Source organism: Patiria miniata, unplaced genomic scaffold (genome assembly GCF_015706575.1).
Source record: "Patiria miniata isolate m_02_andy unplaced genomic scaffold, ASM1570657v1 HiC_scaffold_9, whole genome shotgun sequence".
NCBI classification, from domain to species: domain Eukaryota; kingdom Metazoa; phylum Echinodermata; class Asteroidea; order Valvatida; family Asterinidae; genus Patiria; species Patiria miniata.
The window spans coordinates 16,754,674-16,775,047 of record NW_024037076.1 but is presented as its reverse complement, the minus strand read 5'-3'; the positions used below and the strand labels follow the sequence as shown (position 1 = coordinate 16,775,047).

General features: G+C 41.3%; 3 protein-coding genes across 7 annotated transcripts; 2 read left to right on the top strand and 1 right to left on the bottom strand.

Annotated features, from left to right (window-relative positions):
* LOC119720817 lies at nucleotides 1-5,136 on the top strand. 5 transcript variants are annotated; one of them, XM_038190674.1, is made up of 3 exons: nucleotides 1-85; nucleotides 880-1,580; nucleotides 4,032-5,136. In XM_038190674.1, the coding sequence occupies exons 2-3, from the start codon at nucleotides 955-957 to the stop codon at nucleotides 4,135-4,137; spliced, it is 732 nt and encodes a 243-aa protein (XP_038046602.1). In that variant the 5' UTR covers nucleotides 1-85; nucleotides 880-954; the 3' UTR covers nucleotides 4,138-5,136. The 5 variants fall into 5 exon arrangements, with proteins under 5 accessions (XP_038046602.1, XP_038046601.1, XP_038046598.1 ...); XM_038190673.1 differs by having other exon boundaries at nucleotides 43-109; XM_038190670.1 differs by having other exon boundaries at nucleotides 55-160.
* A 906-nt stretch (nucleotides 5,137-6,042) lies between these two features.
* Nucleotides 6,043-10,597, bottom strand: LOC119720525 (U6 snRNA-associated Sm-like protein LSm2). The gene is made up of 4 exons (XM_038190224.1): nucleotides 10,481-10,597; nucleotides 8,522-8,589; nucleotides 7,744-7,834; nucleotides 6,043-6,509 (listed from the first exon to the last, which is right to left on the bottom strand). The coding sequence occupies exons 1-4, from the start codon at nucleotides 10,481-10,483 to the stop codon at nucleotides 6,384-6,386; spliced, it is 288 nt and encodes a 95-aa protein (XP_038046152.1). The 5' UTR covers nucleotides 10,484-10,597; the 3' UTR covers nucleotides 6,043-6,383.
* Nucleotides 10,598-10,825: 228 nt separating this feature from the next.
* On the top strand, nucleotides 10,826-20,186 carry LOC119720524 (proteasome subunit beta type-1-B-like). Its single transcript, XM_038190223.1, has 6 exons — nucleotides 10,826-11,049; nucleotides 12,831-12,938; nucleotides 14,189-14,270; nucleotides 15,836-15,965; nucleotides 17,556-17,662; nucleotides 19,085-20,186. Exons 1-6 carry the CDS (start codon nucleotides 10,964-10,966, stop codon nucleotides 19,268-19,270), a joined length of 699 nt encoding a protein of 232 aa, XP_038046151.1. The 5' UTR covers nucleotides 10,826-10,963; the 3' UTR covers nucleotides 19,271-20,186.
* The last annotated feature ends 188 nt before the right edge of the window (nucleotides 20,187-20,374 follow it).

Sequence of the window (20,374 nt, the reverse complement as noted above, 5' to 3'; positions counted from 1 at the left end):
ATATTTACTGGTCTGCACCTCCAGGCTAAACCACTTCGGCCCCCTGAGGGCGCTATTCTCGACTTTCTAGGCCAGTCGAATACGCGTACGTACGAATTCTACCTCCATGGTACGAAGTAAAAGTGCTGGTTTCTTCTTCCAGTGTGTATATTCCTAAATGGTGGGGTATAGTCGTATACAAGTAACTTAATACACTGTATTCCTTAATATGACCTAAAAAGTACCAAAAGTTGTAAATCTGATGAAGAAACACTATCATGACTATTTGTAAAGTTGTAGGCATAGCCATAGGCGCCTAGGCCCCTATGGAATTCTTTCCGTACGGTATAGGATTAGGAGGAGCATGGGAGGAGCTAGGAGAATGAGTCAGGTTACTAAGTTTAATGACAATCATGACAATGACATACTCACATAGGTGACACATGGGTGACATTGGCATCCATGGCTGGGGGAGGGGGGGGGGGCTAGAAATACACTTCAAATCATGAGTGCCTGCGCCTGTACACACTGGCAATCGTGGACTAGGGACAGAAGGGTTAGGGCACAAACAAAGGGTCCACGATTGACCGAACGACCACGATTCGGCCAATGAGAGCTGTTGCTAGTACAAACAAAGGGATGAGGATTAGGGACAATAGAGAGTCCACGATTGCCAGTGTTTACACTGGGGGGGGGGGGGGGGTGCACCATTGCGTGTTTATCATTATCAGATTATATTTGAAACATTAGTTACAAGGTTATGTTAATTGTTAGTATGCAAGCCATGTACATGTTGGATTGTTTTCAGAGTATATTCTGAAAACAAAATTCACGTTTTCATTCATGGTTTGCATATACATGTACATTTCTTTCACTTTGTCATTTTTTGTTTGTTTGCAGGTTGCAGTAAATGATTCTCCACTAAAACTGATAAGCCATCATGTGAATAATCAGTGTTAATCAACAACAGTGTTAATGTTCTTCATAATAATGCTGCTGCCAACATCAAACGGTCTTGGGATGTTTTCTTCACTGCTCATCCGACAAAGAATTTCCAAGTTCCTTGTTACGACAAGAGTCTTGTCAAGTACAAGCCCACTGAAGTCTTTCCAGCATCTGAAACCAAAGCAGCTGACAGCCCTTTCCCCTCATGGGAGACAGGGAACAACTCAAGGGACCAGATCTGTGCTTTACAAGAAATCTGCTGTCGGGAAGCAATTTGGACCTAATTTGACAAGACAAACAAATCTCAGTACTGCTAGTAACCACATATCAGGTGTCAACAATGCAAGAACAGACCTCCTGTCTGTTACTGTTAGACAACACATCACAAGGCAATTCCACACAAGCTCAAGCATCTTGACTGACCAAAGCGATTCGAATGAAAACCGCGATGTTGCGACAAAGACTACTCTGGGGAAAATCCCCGATTCGGAGAGGCTGCAGCTTGTCTTCACTTGCAAGGTGTGCGACAGGAGGTCCACGAAGAGCATCTCCAGGCTAGGGTACGAGAAGGGCGTGGTCATCGTGAAATGTCCAGGATGCGACAAGAACCACCTGATTGCTGATAACCTGGGATGGTTTGCTGAGGCCGGGGGGAGGTACAATTGCCAATTTCTTTATCGCCTCTACATGTATGTCTGGATCAGCACACCTACATTGTAGTCATGGTCCAATTTGGCCACGGTCAAGCCAAAATGACCATAAGGGGTCACTATCAAGAAGACGAATCAAATCCAGGCTAAGCTTGGGAACTTTCAGACTTGCACCTAGGAAATTCCAAGCACAGTCCTTATGATTTGAAAATCACAGGCGTGTGGAAAAAGGCACACCTGGATTTTTCTAGGCGTGTGTTTTTTCTAGGCGTGTGATATTTTTAGGCGTGTGAATTTTCTAGGCGTGTGAATTTTCTAGGCGTAAGATTCTGTGGCCCAAACTGGTACTGAACAATCTGGTATATTTGTTTTATAATATTCATCTTTGTTCACAGTAAAGCAACTCAAGAGCTCACAGATGTATAATTATGCTGTAGAAATATGCCGAGGACAGGTGTGCGGTACAGAGGGATTCAGGCGTGCGATTATTCGCACTTCTCAGGAAGCTTTAAGGCGTGCGATGGCGTGGGGGTGTGATCTCGTGCCTCAAATCAGGACTGACTGCTAGCATACCCAACGCTCGCTAAATTAAAACTAATGTATGCACTTGAGGTTTGCTGGGAATTGTATGGGTCCGAGTGCCAAAAGCACAAGAGTTCATTTGATTAGTCTTGTTGATGACGACTCTATTGCTGCAATGGCTTGACCGCTTGACTTTCGCCCTCAGACCCAGGAATTACCGAGCCTACCTCATAGCTGCCAACTGTTACTAATTTTTCGTAATTATTACGAATTGTTTGTTAAATTACGAAAATACGATTTGCCACTAAAACATTACGAATTTCCCATTTTCTACCTAATGAAAAAAAAAAACTTGTAAAGTATCGTTTTTGACCGAAAACTTCTGGCGAAATGTCGCGATAATGGATGGACTGGTGACAAGTCTAATAAGAATGCAGTCAAGCACCTGATAGACATCAATGCAGTGTGCGCAGTGGAGTACTTGAGGACCAGACTAAAACTATTTTTCAATGGTGTGTCATTTGTGTGCATCTCGTGGATGTGTGGTTGTGTGTACTGTATGTGAGTACAATAAAAAAATTATTATTTTTTTTTTTTAAATTATCTTTTGGCCTACATTACATTATTATTCACAAGAAGAAGGGTATGCACATGTATGTGTACATGTAAACCATGTACCTGTACTCGATGTTGGTAAAGCTTTTGATAAAACGAGCAGTTGAAAATGACCGCGCGGGTTGATTACTAATTGGGATTTTGAAATGTTGGCAGCTATGCTACCTTGTGTGCCCGTTTTGAATATCACATGAGGCATGGTTGGAATTTCCCGATCTCGAGTCTGAGTGCCAAAGTTCCTTAGACTGGATTCGATTTAAGTGGGTGCCACATGGCATGCTACAGCTTTGTGGCTTGGCCTGGCTTGATCTGGCCTGCCAGGGAGTTGCTGCATTAGGGGAACACAATCCAAAGTTGCACCACGACTAGATCAGGATCACACTGCAACCCAAAATGCAGAAAAATGTGCAAAAACTCAATCAATCTGACTTTATAGCCACACTTCATCCAGCAAAATACCTCAGAACTTCCACGATGTGAAGAATAAAGACGAGGTCCTTGACCAGAATACCTGGTTTTGAGGTCAGACTTCAAATTGCAGAGATTTTTTGTTAGAGCCAAGGACTAGATTACGGCTTGGCGAGTAACTCGATTACTCAAGTACTCATGAACTGTTTGTGTTCGTTCTACTCATGGTTTTTCATCTACTCGAGTGCTTGTCCTGGTGCGATTGAGTAGAAGCAGGTACTCGCGTGTAGCAATTTAGGGTTCACAGCTCAATACGTGCCCTGCAAACGGGGAATCACTCCCTCCACCTCTCTCTCCCTAGGATGTTCCGGAGTAATTGCAGAATACCCCGCCACTCGGAAATACACCCCTAAAATCTCTGGCTACGCGGTTGGAATTGCTGGAAAAGAAACAATTCAAGTCCATTGCCAGCTACGCAGACAAGTAGCGCTGAGAAGGTTTATTGAGAGCAATCAACCGTGACTCCGTAGCCGGCTACGAGGTGCATAGATTGAGTGGCGGGGTATTCTGCAATTGTGCCGATATTCCATTCCAAGATATAAAAATTCAAGTAAATGACTCGAAACGTCGCACAGTAAGGATATGTCAGTGCTGAAGAATGTGGTGCGACTTGCACGCTATTTGCTTGTACATGTAGTTACTTTCTGTCATACTCCCCCATTCCCCCCATCCTTCCCCCATCCTCAGTTACACCACAGCTCTTGATAACACCATCAGAGATGAGTGTGGAGGAAACTTCCCCTTTTATTTGACAGTTCAATCTTTGTGGAAATGTGTTTTGTTTTAAAAAAAACCCAAAAACTCAGGTACATGTACATGTAATTTGATCTTTTTATCATCTTTTCTTTACAGGAATATTGAAGAGATTCTTGCAGCTAAGGGGGAGACAGTCAAGCGGACCATCGATGAAGGAGATGTCTTGGAATTAACACAACTGGAATGCGATAAAAAATTATAGGACTTGTATAGCAAATCATGGGCACAGTTTAAGTCTCAATCTCCCCCACCAAAACTTGTTGGTACAGTGAGGAATATGAAGTTCAAGAATTTGTTGCAAGCGGGTTTAAATATCATTCTGTAGCTTAACGATACAAACTTTCTTTTGGGGGTGGGGATGCAAGATATATTTTTGTTAGCCAACAGCAAGAGACAAATCACAAGTCAGTCATAAGGTAACTGATAACAGGATGAACTAGACGAAACAATTCCCTTTTTCAACAGTTCATTTGAATAGCGTGTATGTGTAACTTGTCTCGAGACTGAATTGTGTGTACTTGTTGTAGTTGATTTGTGAGGACTTGCCCATAACACTGGCAAAACAAATGTGACGTGTTCTGGCAAAATGAACTGGGCACAGGCCATAGTGGAGAAAATGGAAAAAAAACCCCCAAAAACCACAAAAATTGGGGCGTTTTTCTTTCTTTCGATTTTCAGTTTCGCTAATATTTGCAATCTTTGATACGTCTACCACAAATAATTTATGAAATAGTACAAAGAAAACAAATTGATATTTTCGTTTTCAAAACTTGAAACTTTTAAGGCCTTTTTCTCAGTACTTTGTACAAATGTATTTTACTTTTTTGACAAGTTGATAAAATGCGAATGTTAAACAGCCATAACTTGAACAACAAACAGCAACAAGCAGTATTGTAAGGAGAATTTTATTTGTTTTCCTAATACCCACAAACCCTCATTTCGACCTCTACCCAGTTCTGTTTCATTTTGCCAGACCTCACAACTGTCATGGTGAATTACATGTGGTTGCTTATTGAATACTTCAATAATTGTTTCAACAAAAATAAAAATCAAGGAACATGTTCTTTTCTTGATCATATATTTGTACAGTGCATTCTTCCCACAAAATTGTTTGGTAACTGATTGCTCAATGTTACTGCAAAGCTCAAATAAATTATTTTTCTGAACAGTATAGACAATTTTAAAGACTTCTGCTGAAAAACACTCATAAAAATTGTATGATGTACCTGTTATTTATTTCATTTAATACAAAGTTGGGTCTTTAAGGTCTTTGGATTAGTACATTTGTACATGTGTACAACATGTACAGTCGAGTCTCGTTAATACAAACTCTGTTAATACAAAATTCTGGTTATAACAAACATAAAGCCTTTGTCCCGACTGTGCATTTATGTGCACACTGAATGGAACTGATGTTCCTCTTAATACGAAATTCTGATATAACAAACAATTTGGCTAGGTCAGAACGAGTTTGTATTAATGAGACTCGACTGTACATGTACATTTTGTACTCCATGATACCAGTTGGTGAGGCTTTGGAAAGAATGTAGTATGCATATGCGACTTCTTTGTACAAAGTCTATGGAGACTTGAGTGCATTTTTAAAGTGTTTTTTTTTTTACAAGTAGATATGTTTCTCAGTCCCAGATTCATGTCTTTTCGACATTTTTTTTACAATGACTGACCTTCATTGAGATAATGCATGTTACGAAAAAAAAAAGGGACATCAAGTTGCAACATTCTTTCTGAGTCTTGCTTTGATATAAAATGTTTTGATCCAAAAGTTTACCATGTTCATCATGAACTCAACTTTAGAAGAAGTTTGCAGAAATAAGATGAATCGCTAGAGAACATGAACCCGAAAATCAATCGATCATAACTTAAACTTAAATTCTAGTACAAAACATTGCCGTGATGAACATATAAAGTTTTCTCCAGAAAAATTGAAATGTGTCAAATGTAAACCACAGTTGAATGATCATGGAAAATAATAAACTTGGTTTATACCCAAATTTCTTTCTTAAATTGTACTGAGGGCGAACAAACTTTGTACCAGTGCTCATTTTGTGTTCTCTCCACAATAAAACATCAATCTGAATACATCTTGTCTGCTACCTTGCTTTCGTGGTTGGTACCTTTATTCACTTTTTCAATTAAAAACTCCTTGGTGTCCATTGGAATAAAGGACGACGTAAGCAAATTAGGAAAATCATGGTGTTGACGAAAACGTCTAATGATCCCAGGGAGCCTTGATGTCACAATTAAACAACATCATAATAACTTGGTCATAACAAACTCTAATAGTACAAATACAAACTGGATGCTATTTACAATACTTGTACTTCCATCTGTGGTGCAACTTTTCACCACATGGAACGGAAAGTTTTTGTACATAAAAAAATAACTAAACTGCTACGTATTTACAAAGTCAGCATCTTTCAGGCGATGCTACTGTTTACTCTGTGCTGCCTCTTTCCTCGCTGCATCCTGTAGTAATTGTGTGTCGCACTCGTCAGCTGGCAGCTGCACGTATCTCACTACCGACCCACGGATGAAACAGTTTTTGACTGAAAGCTGCAAAGAGGAAGAAATACACATTAACCCTAGGAAGGTGAAAACAGAAATAAGACCGAGTTGTGTTGTCTAGCTGAACCCCAAAATCTCTGCTCCGAATGCTATTTACTTAGTCAGTCAGAGAATCGGTCAGTTTTAGCAGTTTTTTGATCCTGCAAAATCCTCCTCAAGCTCATGGTGGACTTTAACCCTAACCTTCCCAAATCCTCCAAAATCCTCTTGCAAAACAGAGGATTTTGTAGGATTGAGGCTATGTATGGCAAATATGTGTGGCTGATTTTGGAGGATGCACTGTGTCAAGGTCTTGGGCCGGACCTGTTTATGGTAAGCCGCGCATAATCCTCCACACTGCTCCAGGATGTCACTGGCTCTGCCTCAACATATTGACAGTGATTGCTGGAGGATTTTGCAGGATTGAGGCAGTGGTCACCCCTCCAAAGACCACATTCAAGAAATAACGGAGGATTCTGCAGGATTGAGGCTGTATACAATTTTTACATGGAGGCAGTTGGAGGATTTTGCAGGATTGGTTACATGCTAGCAAAAATGCAGGGAGTTAAGGTTAAAGGATCTTAGAGCAGGCTTTCAAGCAGACCCAGGTGAAAAAGTAGGAAAACAGTTGGATAAAAAAAACAGGACAAAAGTGGGGCTTCGGAGGACAAAATTGGGATAAAAGTAGGACTTCTGCGGGCTTTCAGGAGTAGTTTTCGCTGATACTCGCCCATATCCGCAGCAACATCAGCCTCATCTGGCATGTTTTGTATTAACAAGTTGTGCTCCATCCTCAACTAATTAGATATTGGAAGTACAATTGCAGTACCTCTGCGCCAAAGCCCTTCATTGTGTGACATTATGACAGTGTGTAACACTGTTATGAAGAATATTCAATGAGATTTCATTTTTCGGAGTTGTGGACAAAAAAGTAGGAAAACATAGGAATTTCAAGGAAAAAGTAGGAAAAAATAGGAGCAAGGCAAAAAAAAAAACTAGGAAAAGTATGAATACTTATGAAAAGTATGAATAGCCTGTTTAGAGTGTTTGGGTTCATACATGTACTAATGGCTTCCCTTCCACTACCCTTGTCAGTGGTACATATCGTCAGTTGCACCACGAAGTGACGTATCGTGTGCACAAAGCCCATGGATGATGCGTCACTTTCTGGTGCACCCGACAATATACAGCAAAGACACCCAAAATGCTTTGTGTCTTGATCATACAATGTACATTCGCTCACCATATGTGGATATTTCTCTGGGTCGGTCACGCTGATGTCTGAGAGTTTGATGTTCAGGAACTGGTCCACCGAGTGTAACGTTCCACAGATACTGGGAAATAAAGGGGGTAATACAGTTTTGCAAATAGCAATTATATAAAATTGGTGATCGCAAATACTTAACCCTAACCCACCTCATTCCTCCAAAATCCTCCTGGCGGTTTTGGAGGATTCTAGAGGATTGAGGATGAATGGTGATTGAATCAAATGAGGATTCTGGAGGATTGAGGATGAATGGTGATTGAAGCACATGAGGATTTTGGAGGATTGAGGATGAATGGTGATTGAAGCACAAGAGGATTTTGGAGGATTGAGGATGAATGCATTTTGAGGCAGGACTGTCTGATGATTTTGAAGGATTTGGCGTTGGTTTATCCTTCATTTAAACACGAGTGCAAAATTTTGGGATGAGGAGGATTTTGGAGGATTGAGGATGAATGCATTTTGAGGCAGGACTGTCTGACAATTTTGAAAAATTTAGGCGGAGTTGCAAAATTTTGGAGGATTTTGGAGGATTGAGGATGGTTGTAAGCAACAAGGGCCTAGGGGGTTAGGGTTAATCTGTTCATTAACTCAAACAGCAGTCATCATTATGACATATTGAACTGTAAAAATGCCTTTGATGACTCCTCAATGAAATACAATGCCATATATTTGTAAAGTGATATTTGTAAGTTATGAAATAATTGTTAGTTTTGTAACAATGGAAAACCCAACAACACAGCTACATAATAAGTACCTGAGATCATTCTTCAGCTCAACCACAACATCTTTCCCCACCAGAGATTTGAAGAATGAGTAGAAAAGCTGCAAAATACAAGACACAGGCATAAATTAGTTCAGGTTGAAAACAACTTGCAAAGATGGTTCTCCAAGTACATGTACATGTACGTGTACATGTACTTGTAGCGACTTTTGTAAAGCACGTACAAATTCAATACATGTAGCCTTCAGATGCAAGTGCAAAGTATGTACATTTTGGACCTTATCCTAAAACTAAGAACACGTATCGACTGTTTTGCAAAAAATAGTTGATCGTCTGGGATTTTTCCCAAAAACAAATTCATTGGAAAATGGGCTAAAATAGCCATAGGCCAATTTAGCTTACACGATATGTGCCTTAACCCTAACCGCCCTGAATCCTCCAAAATCCTTTTTGCAAATTGGAGGAATTTGCAGGATTGAGGTTACATAGCAAAAGTGCGTTGCTGATTTCGGAGTATACACTGTGTCAAGGTCTTGGGCCGGACCTTGTGTTGTTTATGCTCAGCCGTGCATAAATTTAGTCCTTGATTATACTTGAAATCCTCCGCACTGCTCCAGGATGTCACTGCCTCTGCCTCAACTTATTGACAGTCATAGCCGGAGGATTTTGCAGGATTCAGGCAGTGGTCACCCCTCCATGGACCATATTCAAGAAATAATGGAGGAATTTGCAGGATTGAGGCTATATGCTATTTTTCCATGAGGCCAATTGGAGGATTTTGCAGGATTGAGGCTACATCCTAGCAAAAAGGCCTAGGGAGTTAGGGTTAAAAAGGAGGAGGCCCTTTATACTTGATACTTCTGGGCAGTTGTCTACTAGTTGACCACAAAACCTTCTTAAATTACTTATTGAACATTAGTAAGCTAAGTAATTCACTTTTAAAAGCCCAATCACATTAATAAATGTCTTTCCCCACAAGAAACGTGAATGAGTAGAAAGCTGGGGGAAAAAGAAGAAGACACAAGTGGAAAAATTCTGCCAACCGGACTCCACTTACCTGCCGCCAAACATCCAAATTTTCACCTCACCTTGTGATTTCAACCAAGAGGAATCCAGGAAAGAGTGGACATGCGAAAAAAAATTGGTAAAAATGTGTTTTTGGAGCACATTTTGCATGCACATGTAGTGCAGATCTGAGTTGAAGCAGCCGGTCAAAACTGATTGAAGTGTCTGGAACAGCGGTACGTTGTACGCATGACATCGATAACCATGACGTCGCATGAGACGTCGCATGAGCCGGCCAATGATAGTGCAATACGTCATTATGAATATTTATTTTTCATGAATATTTAGTTTATTTCAATGAATACTTCAAATACGTCCAAAGATTGATCATTGCAACAGCGATCGTGCGCGGCCTAGCGGTTAAGAGACTCGTGTATCAAGCAAGCGTTCGAGGTTCGAATCTCGAAGAAGTGAGCGACTGATTGATAAATAGAAATTAAGGAAAGGAGGGGGTAAGAGTAGAGGAGGGAAAGTGGAGGGAATAACCATAAAAGAGGTAACTTTTGGCGCTAGAAAATTTATTGAAAAAAGTGGTGTCCGGTTGGCAGAATTTTTCCGTATTAAATGTACAAGCTCAACATGCTCAACAAGTGTGAGGTCAGGTCTTTGCTCCACACCATTTTAAATTTTATTAGCTTTCTTTTCTTTCTGTTGACATTTGTAAATATACATTTGAATGCCAAATTATTCTCGTTCCCAATCACATCCGAAAGAAACCCTTAAAGTTAAACTAGTTTAGCTAAACATGTAAAAAAAAAAATGGCCCATCAAAATTTAAGGGCGCCCTCTATAGACATCGTAATTAACAATCGCACCATGTGCACTAAACGTCAGGTGAACGTATTAAACATTAACAAACCTGGAACTTAAAATAGAAGTAAAGGCATATGAACGCATATAAACAACAAAGAAACATGAAGATGTTACCATGATTATATCTGGTGAACAAACAACGTAAGTATGACTGCAAGATGTGAAATAATACAGGCAACGCTGACCAGACGACGCGACGGCAAAATCTCACTTCACATTTTTACCTTTGACCTATCCGGTAAATATGCCTCAATATTAAAACCAAAAAGATATTCATAATACAGTAAATAGTCATTTATCTATGTGCTAATTAAATTTATTTTTATATTTTGATATATTTGTAGCTTTAATACTTAAAAATGAGCAAACCAATTGCAGAATAATTAAAAACAAATATTAAAATTACTGAACAAGGCGATACCTTAGACAGCCTGGTACCCAAAGTTACCCAATGAAATACTTCGTACGTACTGCACGCTGTAGGTTGGGAGCCGCATCAAAGGTGACATAAAAAATTCTGCATAGTCACAACACAAAAAGACGGTATATCGTGAACGCAGAATAAAACGTTTTGTTTCAGCTGAATTTGAAAATAACATGGAGCTACAAATGCAGCCTGCACCACACACTTCCATAGGGGGTCCTCAACAACGATATTTCAGCCCTTATGCAATGAATGGAGGGTAAGCAATGAACGAAATTCAATCAATCATGTTTCACTTTCACGTTTTAGTTTTCAGTCACAAGAGGGCGCTATTTATTTTATCTTTTTTTCAACTACTTCTACTTGTTCTAGAATTAGAAGGCACCTCTCATTAGCTTTCTAGTTCTAGCAATAGCAACTAGCATTGTAGCTGGAGTTACCCAGCCCTAAATCATTTTTTTATCATGTCATCTAGGGCTGGAGATAGTTTTTCACGTAACCCAGCAGCGTAGGCAGGTCCCAAAAAAAATTACGATCCACGATGAAGATTCAGCCTACAATTGCAGTGAAAAAAGGAGGAATAACCGCTAACCTGACAACCTTGCAGGCATGGCCAGGACCGCAATTGGTTTGTGCACCAAAAAATTGTGTACAATGAATGGTGGTCGATTACCACACATGCGCTGGCTGTTGGCGCATGATGTCACGCGTACCGCAGCTGTGATGCGAGTGGTAAACCTCGCAATTTTTTTTGGGACCTGCCTACGCTGCTGGGTTACGTGAAAAACTATCTCCAGCCCTAGATGACAACCCAATGATAAAATTTAGGGCTGGGTAACTCCAGCAACTAGCATTGTGATTTTTCGGTATGCTAGTAAGCTGGCTTTTGGAAATGCACTTTGATAGACGAAATAAGCACAACTAATGAATACAGGGCCACTCCACTCTACATCCGCGCCTCCGTAGAAATGTCTGATGCCGTGGAGCCGCAGTCGACCTACCTCTGAGAATTGCGCCCTCTACCGGTCCGTGACTCCAAGGCTCCACGCTTCCATGGCTCCAAGGCTTCGCACCTCCCCTGTAGTCCTAGGATCATTCATATGGATATCCTACCGCTGAGAATTGCGCCCTCTACCGGCGCGCGCCTCCAAGGCTCCGCGGCTCTGAGCCTCCATTAATATGGATATGGATGCTTCGTTCTCAAAAAAATGTAGTCCTCCTAGGATCATTCATATGGATATCCCACCGCTGAGAATTGCGCCCTCTACCGGCGTGCGATTCCGCGCCTTCGCGCCTCCAAGGCTCCGTGGCTCCAAGCCTCCAGACAGTGCCCCGTATCAAGCGCGCCCTATCTTCCTTGAGAAAACAAGTGCATTTGCTGTACTTAGCACTTTTTACACATCTTCATATTATTGTACTTTATGCCCACTGACCCCAGTCTCGATCCAAGGCTCCAAGTACATAAAAAAAACCCGAAAATGCGCGAAAATTGCAAACTCGAGGTTAATGGTGATCCCTAACGTGGCGCACTTCGACGATTCCCCCGACTTTCCTCATGCAGTGTTGCCAAATCTCTTTGTTGAAAAACTTCAAATTCATTCAGTTAAATACTGGTACTGTAATTATTACCGTAATACATGTAGTCATGAAATTAAGTCCAAAATTCAAAAACGGTGGCGTCCAGAAATTTGGCCCAGATTCGGCCAAGTGTTCCCTAACGTGGCGCACTTGAACAAATCTCAGAAAATCCCATAACATTTACAAATTTCTTTAAAGTTGATAAATTCTGATAAATCATTATTATCTCCACTCATATCCAACTATAAGTTTGTCAGAAAACTATTTTCTTATTTTTGGGCACATTTTAAAAGAAAAAGGTTCATTGTGCACTTTCAAAATAAAATCGGAAAATCACTGTAGATACAGGGTATGCTGTGGGAGAGGATTGGATAGATTTGTTTAACAGTTTGTGAAATTTTATCAGGAGGAGGGTTTAAAAACCAAAAATATTGATACACTGTATCTTTCATGTCGTAACAGGACTGTACTGGCTGTAGCTGGTGATGATTTTGCAGTTATCGCATCCGACACAAGACTGAGTGAAGGTTTCTCCATTCACAGCAGGGACCTGCCTAAAACATACAACCTGTAAGTTTCTGACGTAAAGAACACAAGATTGTCTGTTTAAAACCAACATTTTTTCGGCCTTTGAAGTGTTTGGCCAAATTAGCGGATAGCGCAGCCATGAAAAAAGGGCTGGATGAATGAATAAGCTGTCAAGTCAGATGTTTCCATTTCAGTTAAGTTGTATGTTTTAAAGCCAAAGTCCATCATTTGCAGCTATCCAAAAAGTAACTGATGTAATTATTGTTGAAAAACATACTTGGTTGAAAGATAGTAAGGGGACTAAACTCCCTGTGAAATTATTCTTTCTGGTAAGCTGTCATTTTGAAGAAATCAACGAAAGAAGGCCTTTCCAACTTCTTAAGAAGCACCGCAGGAAATTCAAATTAGTAGTTTGTTTTGTTATTCGGCGAAGCGTGCGCAAGCATTGGCACGACGCACACGCGCGCGCGGTTGCTATAATTCGACGGATCAGTGCGCGGCATCGCGTAGCTGCAATCGGCTCGGTGAGAACGTGTCTCGGACGCTGGATTCAGGCCCAATTCAAATATGACTCAGCAACTTTTGATTTGAAATCGAGATCCTAGAATGTTGTTTTTCTCGAAAAATGCAGATGAAGCTGAGCTGAAACTTTATCAGATTGGTTGTTCAGCATCCTTCTTCAGATAGTGAACACTTTTGTTTGCTTTTGTTGCTTCAAACGTACAAATTACAAATGATAGACTATACCTTTAAGTATCACATGTAATCCCAAGTGGAGTATTTGAATACACATCTTTTGCTAAATATTTAAAATTGACTATTAGGCCCCCCCCAAAAAAAAATTCGGTCTCTGGTCAGACCAAAGTTCCGGAATTGACGCGGCCACGCGGCTTTTTTTTTTTTTTTTTTTGCTTTTTTTTCTTTTTTTTCAAGCTTGGATTGTACAGACAAGGTAGGTACTATTTTGCTTTTTTGGTGTCCTCATGTACATTGGTGCCCTCCATAATTTGCCTTGGTGCTTCGATCATTTGCATTGGTGCAATTTCCCATTCCTTGGTGGAAGTTGGTGCTCTTTGGTAAAAAAAATTGAGGAGGTGCGGAAATAGAGGGCGCTGTTGGAGCTACCGCGGAACATTTTGGAAAAAAAAAAGATCGACGCGCATGATTAAAATCGACACGCGCGCTGACCAGAGACCGACTTATTTTTTTTTTGGCCTTAGAGTGGAATTTTTGCATGAGCGTGGGGAAAATGACCCTGATCATCATCTTTCCCTGTCCCCATTTATTTGCAGAACGGGCAACACAGTTCTTGCATGTTGCGGTTTTCATGGAGATGTCCTCACATTGTCTAAAGTTCTCGAGGCAAGATTGAAGGTGAGTGCATGCTGAGCCAATCTTTGTGCTGTTCTGAATGTTCTTTCATTTAGTACCACTTTAGCCACTGTAGCACCCAAAACTGCCCTGCCTATTACTCCCTGAAGCACCTGAAACCGCCCAAGCACTCAGTGGTTTTATGGGTTCTTCAGTGGGTTAGCTGTTGTCTGCTGCGAAAGATGTGGGACATTGCATTTTTTGCACCGATTACTTTGTACATGTAGACCAGAGAAATTGAATTATGGACCTTGTGCTCAAGTACTCCTCACTTGATTAACCCTAACTCCCTAGGCCTTTTTGCTAGGATGTAGCCTCAATCCTGCAAAATCCTCCAATTGGCGTCATGGAAAAATAGCATATAGCCTCAATCCTGCAAATTCCTCCGCTATTTCTTGAACATGGTCCATGGAGGGGGGACCACTGCCTGAATCCTGCAAAATCCTCCGGCTATGACTGTCAATGGACCGATCCAGTAAGCACCGCCCCATGGTATTCTGACCAATCACAGCCGTGATTTATGTCCGACACGCGTGTACAAAAGCCCGACATGCGTGCACGCGCGTATGATGCGCGCGGCAGGAAAGTGCAGTGTGGCATTGGAGAGGAGCACGTGTTAATTTGCCCACGTGCGCAGTGGGAGGGGCTTACTGGATCAGTCCATAGGCTGAGGCAGAGGCAGTGACATCCTGGATCAGTGCGGAGGATGTCAAGTATAATCAAGGGCTAAATTTAGGCACGGCTGAGCATAAACAACACAAGGTCCGGCCCAAGACCTTGACACAGTGCGTACTCCGAAATCAGCAACCCACTTTTGCCATGTAACCTCAATCCTGCAAATTCCTCCAATTTGCAAAAAGGATTTTGGAGGATTCGGGGCAGTTAGGGTTAAAGAGACAGTTCTAATGGTAGGCACTCAATTAATTGCAGCTGTACATCTTGCAATCATCTGAGGACAATACAAGTTTCTGTGCATTCAGAATAACATTATTTTGCGTGTTTCATGCCATGCGTGCACGAACCAGTGTGGGTACATGGTGTGTCCTGCACATGGATCTTTCCGAAGTGGTCACGAAGTCCATTACAGCATTCGTGACACAATGCATTAACCCTAACCTTCCCAAATCCTCCAAAATCCTCTTTGTAAAATGGAGGATTTTGCAGGATTGAGGCTACATGGCAAAAGTGTGATGTTGCTGATTTTGACGGATGCACTGTGTCAAGGTCTTGGGCTGGACCTTGTGTTGTTTATGCTCAGCCGTGCATAAATTTAGGCCTATAGTATACTTGAAATCCTCCGCACTGCTCCAGGATGTCACTGGCTCTGCCTCGCCATATTGACAGTGATTGCTGGAGGATATTGCAGGATTGAGGCAGTGGTCACCCTCCAAGGACCACATTCAAGAAATAACCGGGATTTTGCAGGATTGAGGCTAAATTTTACAAGGAGGCAGTTGGAGGATTTTGCAGGATTGAGGTTGCATCCTAGCCAAAATGCCTGGGGAGTTAGGGTTAATAATGGTTACAATGATTTGATCATGTGATGTTATGTCTTTTGTGTTGATTAGATGTACGAGCATGATAACCACAAGAAGATGAGTTGTAAGGCCGTTGCGTCCATGCTGTCCTCCATCTTGTACTATCGACGTTTCTTTCCTTACTACACCTACAACGTCCTGGCAGGAATCGATGAAGATGGTAGGTCCACCATTTCAGCTTTTATAGCCTGCTAGAAGCATCATTGCATACTTGTGGCAGTTGAAATACCTTACAGTTACATTTGCTCTGACTAGCAGTCCACTTAACACCACGACTTAGGCCAAGTTCGGGCAAGGACCATAGTCGACAAGTGGTTGATTTGTGACGTACCTTACGCCTGCGCACTAATTGCAACGTGCGAACGTCTCTAGTCAAACGCTGGTCAAAATGTCATCGCAAAACTTCTGCATCCTGGCTCTCTGCTAGCGTTATGAATACGCATGGCTATTGGTTAACAGCGAAGCAACCAATCTCAGTAGGCTGGTTCCAAATAGTCGACTAGCGTACATGTAGTCAACCACCGTCGACTAGACAGAGTTTGGGCAAACGTTAGTTAACCATTGGTCGACTATAGTCCTTGCGCGAAATTGGCCTTAGGTTGTACAGACAGAAGGGTGTTTGAAACCCCAGGTTTCACTTGGGCTTTGGATTTAGGAGAATTTAGGCCCCAACTAGGAAACACCACCTCGTAAATGAATTTGCCGCCTGAAACAAACATGACAAAGCCTGGATTTTGAAAACCTGCGTAGAATATTATTGATGTTTTTGGCATGTTATTATGCAATTCCTTTTCAGTACAAAAGAAATGTTGCCTCATGTGTTTATGTGCTGCATTTTTAAGCTCTGGCAGGACTTCTACATGTCACTTGGTGGTCTGTCTGTCTGTCTGTCTGTCCCCGAAAATTGACCAAAAGTATGGTGTTCCATATGTGCCATCGGCGTTGCATCTTTCGGCATCGCATTTTTAAGCTCTGGCAGGGATCATTTTATCAATTTTATGCAAGACTTCCATGCAAGAAAAAAAAAAGTAAATAAAATAAACAAAGCATTGGTTTCATGCAAGACTTTTTGCAACGTCAGCCTCGCTTGAGTCTAACACGGCCAGAGCTTATTGTGCACTCCCACTTGTTTCAGATTCGGGAAGTTTCTCTAACACTAATGCATTGTACATGTTGTAGTGTTTAAAGCTATAGTCCATCATTTGTAATTAGTGCATTTTGTTCGTTTGAAGCAACAAAATCTAATGAAGGATACTGAACAACTTACTTGATGAAGTTTCAGCTCAGCTTCAGCTTTATATTCCGAGAAAAACAGCATTCTAGGATCTCAATTTCAAATCAAAAGTTGCTAAATCATGTTTCGAATTGTTTTGAATTGCAGCTTTACGCGATGTCACGCACTGATCCGACGAATTATAGCAACCGCGTGCGCCTGTGCGTCGTTCCAATGCTTGTGCGCGCTGCGCCGAATAACAAAACGAACTACTAATTTACATTTTCCTACGGTGCTTCTTAAGAAGCACCGTTGGAAATGCCTTCTTTCGTTGATTTCTTCAAAATGAGAGCTTGCCAGAAAGAATAATTTCACAGGGAGTTTAGTCCCCTTACTATCTTTCAACCAGTATGTTTTTCAACAATAATTACGCCAGTTACTTTTTTGGATAGCTGCAAATGATGGACTCGGTCTTTAAGTAACCTGTACAAATGATTAAGTATGTCATTCAAGCACAGCTTGTGATTATCCCCACAGGTAAAGGTTGTGTGTACAGCTTTGATCCTGTTGGCTCCTATGAGCGTGAGGCGTATAGAGCAGCTGGCTCCTCCAGTTCACTCCTTCAACCATTACTAGACAACCAGGTCAGTACTCAAGCATTCTCAACTGGCATTCCCTGTACAATAGTCATGTTTCATCCCCCAAACACAGGCATGCAACTGGGAATTTAGAAAAAAAACAAGGAAACAGACTTTGTACCTGTAGTGTTTTTCAATTTGTAATGGTTAGGCCAAAAAAAAAAACATTTGGTCTCTGGTCAGACCAAAAATCCGGATTGATGCGGCCACGCGGCTTTTTTTTTTTTCCTCAAGCTTGGATTGTACAGACAAGGTGGGGTACTATTTTGCTTTTTTGGTGTCTTCATGTACATTGGTGTCCTCCATAAATTGCCTTGGTGCTCTCGATCATTTGCCTTGGTGCAATTTCCCATTCCTTGGTGCTCTTTGGTAACAAAAATTGAGGAGGTGCGGCAATGGAGGGCGCTGTTGGAGCTACCGCGGAACATTTTGGAGGAAAAAAAAGATTGGCGCGCATGATTAAAATGGCCTTATCATGAGAAGTTAGAAACTAGGAAATCAGCATGGCAACATTTCACGGCGCTTCTTAACAGTTAGCAGAAAAAATGTGCTTAGCATAGCAGAAAAATTTGCTAACCTTAAGCACTATTTCATGGCGAGGATGTGCTAACGGTCAAGCGTGCATGGAGATTTCTATTACGTCACTAAATTAAGCAAATTTTTCCTCTGCAGAAAGCGTGCCTTTTGCTTTGCTTATGCTTACGGCCTCCATGAAATACAAAATTCTGTGCTCAGCAGCGCCGTGAAATTTGGCCCTGGTCGGAGGAAAAGTAGCATGCCTGCAAACAGATTCCTTTTTTTAAATTGCTATTTTTTCCGGCAATACAAAAGTTATTCACGTTTGTATACTTTACTTTTTCAAATTATTGGCGGCCAGACAATGATTCTGTTCTCGAGGGGTAGGCTGGTTCCCGTCCCACAATCAGTATCGATAATGCACAGACTGGGAGCCAGCCTGCAAGCCAAACAAAAACCTTTCTTTCAGAGGATTGCGTACGTTCCAAAAAAAACAAACAGAAAGGAAAAAAAGGGTTTTGGTTAGAGTAAAACATACACGTTGGAACATTCATTAACCAGTTCAGGCTGGGTTTATTTTGACAGCGACCAGACCTAGGCGCAGGATTATTTTTCACGAGATCAATGCCAGACGGGTTCAGGCCGTCATCTGTGGGTAGCACACCCTGATATTTCCATGAAATGTAATTTTTGAAAATAAAATCCTTAAAATTGCTCCCCCGTGCTGTTGAACAATTTTTTTCTTCAGACAAAATTTTCAACTTAACTGTTTTAACAGCATCCAGCCTCTCCCCAGTCCCTGTTACATGGCCAGAAACAAAGCAACTTTTTGTGTCCAATTCTACCTTTCTATAATCACGCACGATGCTCATTCCTATTTACTTGCATAAATAATTTTTCTTCATTTGTCAGATTGGCGGCAAGAACCAGGAAGGTTTCAACGAACTGCCTCTCAGCCAGGAGAAAGCCGTGGCACTGGTCAAGGACGTCTTCATCTCGGCCGCTGAGAGAGACATCTACACTGGCGACGGCATCATCTTGAACATCATCACGACGGCTGGTGTAAGCGAGGAGAGGTTCCCACTAAGACGAGATTAACCGTCTGTTTAAATCTGTATATCAGTGTAGTTGTTTTTCAAGTTTCGAGTCCGTCACAACTCCAGTCCACAAGAACAAATCACAAATCTGTTACTGGTGAACACATTTGAATGCATACATCTTTTGGCCAGATGTTTTTAAACAAAATGCAATTAATGGTGTGACTGTCTTGGTCGGCACTGCATCGCTGGTTTGATTTTGGAAAAAACTTACACTGTTGTTTATTTCCACAGTGTCATCACTGTAATGTACAGTGGAACGCCGCTATATCGAACAATTGGGGATCCACGAAAATTGTTCATAAAAGCGATTGTTTGGTACAGCGATGTTAAGCTGCCAGTGCCCCAGTACTCGCTTTTCAATAAAAAGCGTCCTTCAGAACTTCACCCTTGCAGACTATTGAATTATGTAATTACACAGTTTTTGAGCTTACTACCTACAGCAAAGGGTGGCTTTCCCCTTCTATTCCGTGTGGAAATAATAGCCACTTGTCACTCTTCTGCTGACATTTTTTGAACAACAATGTTCGGTATGTTTTGTACACAAAAATCGGGAGCCAAGGATGATGTTTGGTATAGCCAAATGTTCGGTATAGTGGTGTTCGGTATAGCGACGTTCCACTGTGTTTCTTGTTCAACACGAGAATATGTATCTTGAATGAGGGCAAAAGAAAATTAAAACCAAATAAAAACTTAGTAAAAGCAAATCAACTATAAGCCCGAGTATTCACTGCTCCTTACTAAAAATTTTGTCTTCACAGAATATATTTCAACAGACTGACCATAAACACAAGCTATGTGTAAGGTTTTTCTTTGCAGAGTGTTCTTTTTTATTTACATCTATGTACAATTCTTAATTTACAATCTACAGTGAAGCACGTTGTGCTAAATAAATTTAAGAATGTAGTTACACGAAAGCAGATGTCCTTTTCGTATTTGCTGAGAATTTTGTAAGAAAATCTTCGGACGTCAGACGAAGTATCTCCCAGATAATGGGGATGCTCAGGGGTATATATTTTTAGTCCGTGCAAAAGTAACCCCCTCAACGGTTACGTGGGGAGAGACCACTAGCAGGGACATTGAAACGCATTGCTGCCTTACGCCT

Excerpts from the sequence above, each read along its gene's own strand:
- LOC119720817 (XM_038190674.1), top strand. The coding sequence starts at position 955 with ATGTTCTTCATAATAATGCTGCTGCCAACATCAAACGGTCTTGGGATG. Across the intron at positions 1,581-4,031 it reads TTTGCTGAGGCCGGGGGGAG|GAATATTGAAGAGATTCTTG; the intron begins GTACAATTGCCA and ends TTTTCTTTACAG.
- LOC119720525 (XM_038190224.1), bottom strand. Across the intron at positions 7,835-8,521 it reads GAGCTGAAGAATGATCTCAG|TATCTGTGGAACGTTACACT; the intron begins GTACTTATTATG and ends TTTATTTCCCAG. Across the intron at positions 6,510-7,743 it reads CAGAGAAATATCCACATATG|CTTTCAGTCAAAAACTGTTT; the intron begins GTGAGCGAATGT and ends TCCTCTTTGCAG.
- LOC119720524 (XM_038190223.1), top strand. The coding sequence starts at position 10,964 with ATGGAGCTACAAATGCAGCCTGCACCACACACTTCCATAGGGGGTCCT. Across the intron at positions 15,966-17,555 it reads GGCAGGAATCGATGAAGATG|GTAAAGGTTGTGTGTACAGC; the intron begins GTAGGTCCACCA and ends TTATCCCCACAG. Across the intron at positions 17,663-19,084 it reads AACCATTACTAGACAACCAG|ATTGGCGGCAAGAACCAGGA; the intron begins GTCAGTACTCAA and ends TTCATTTGTCAG.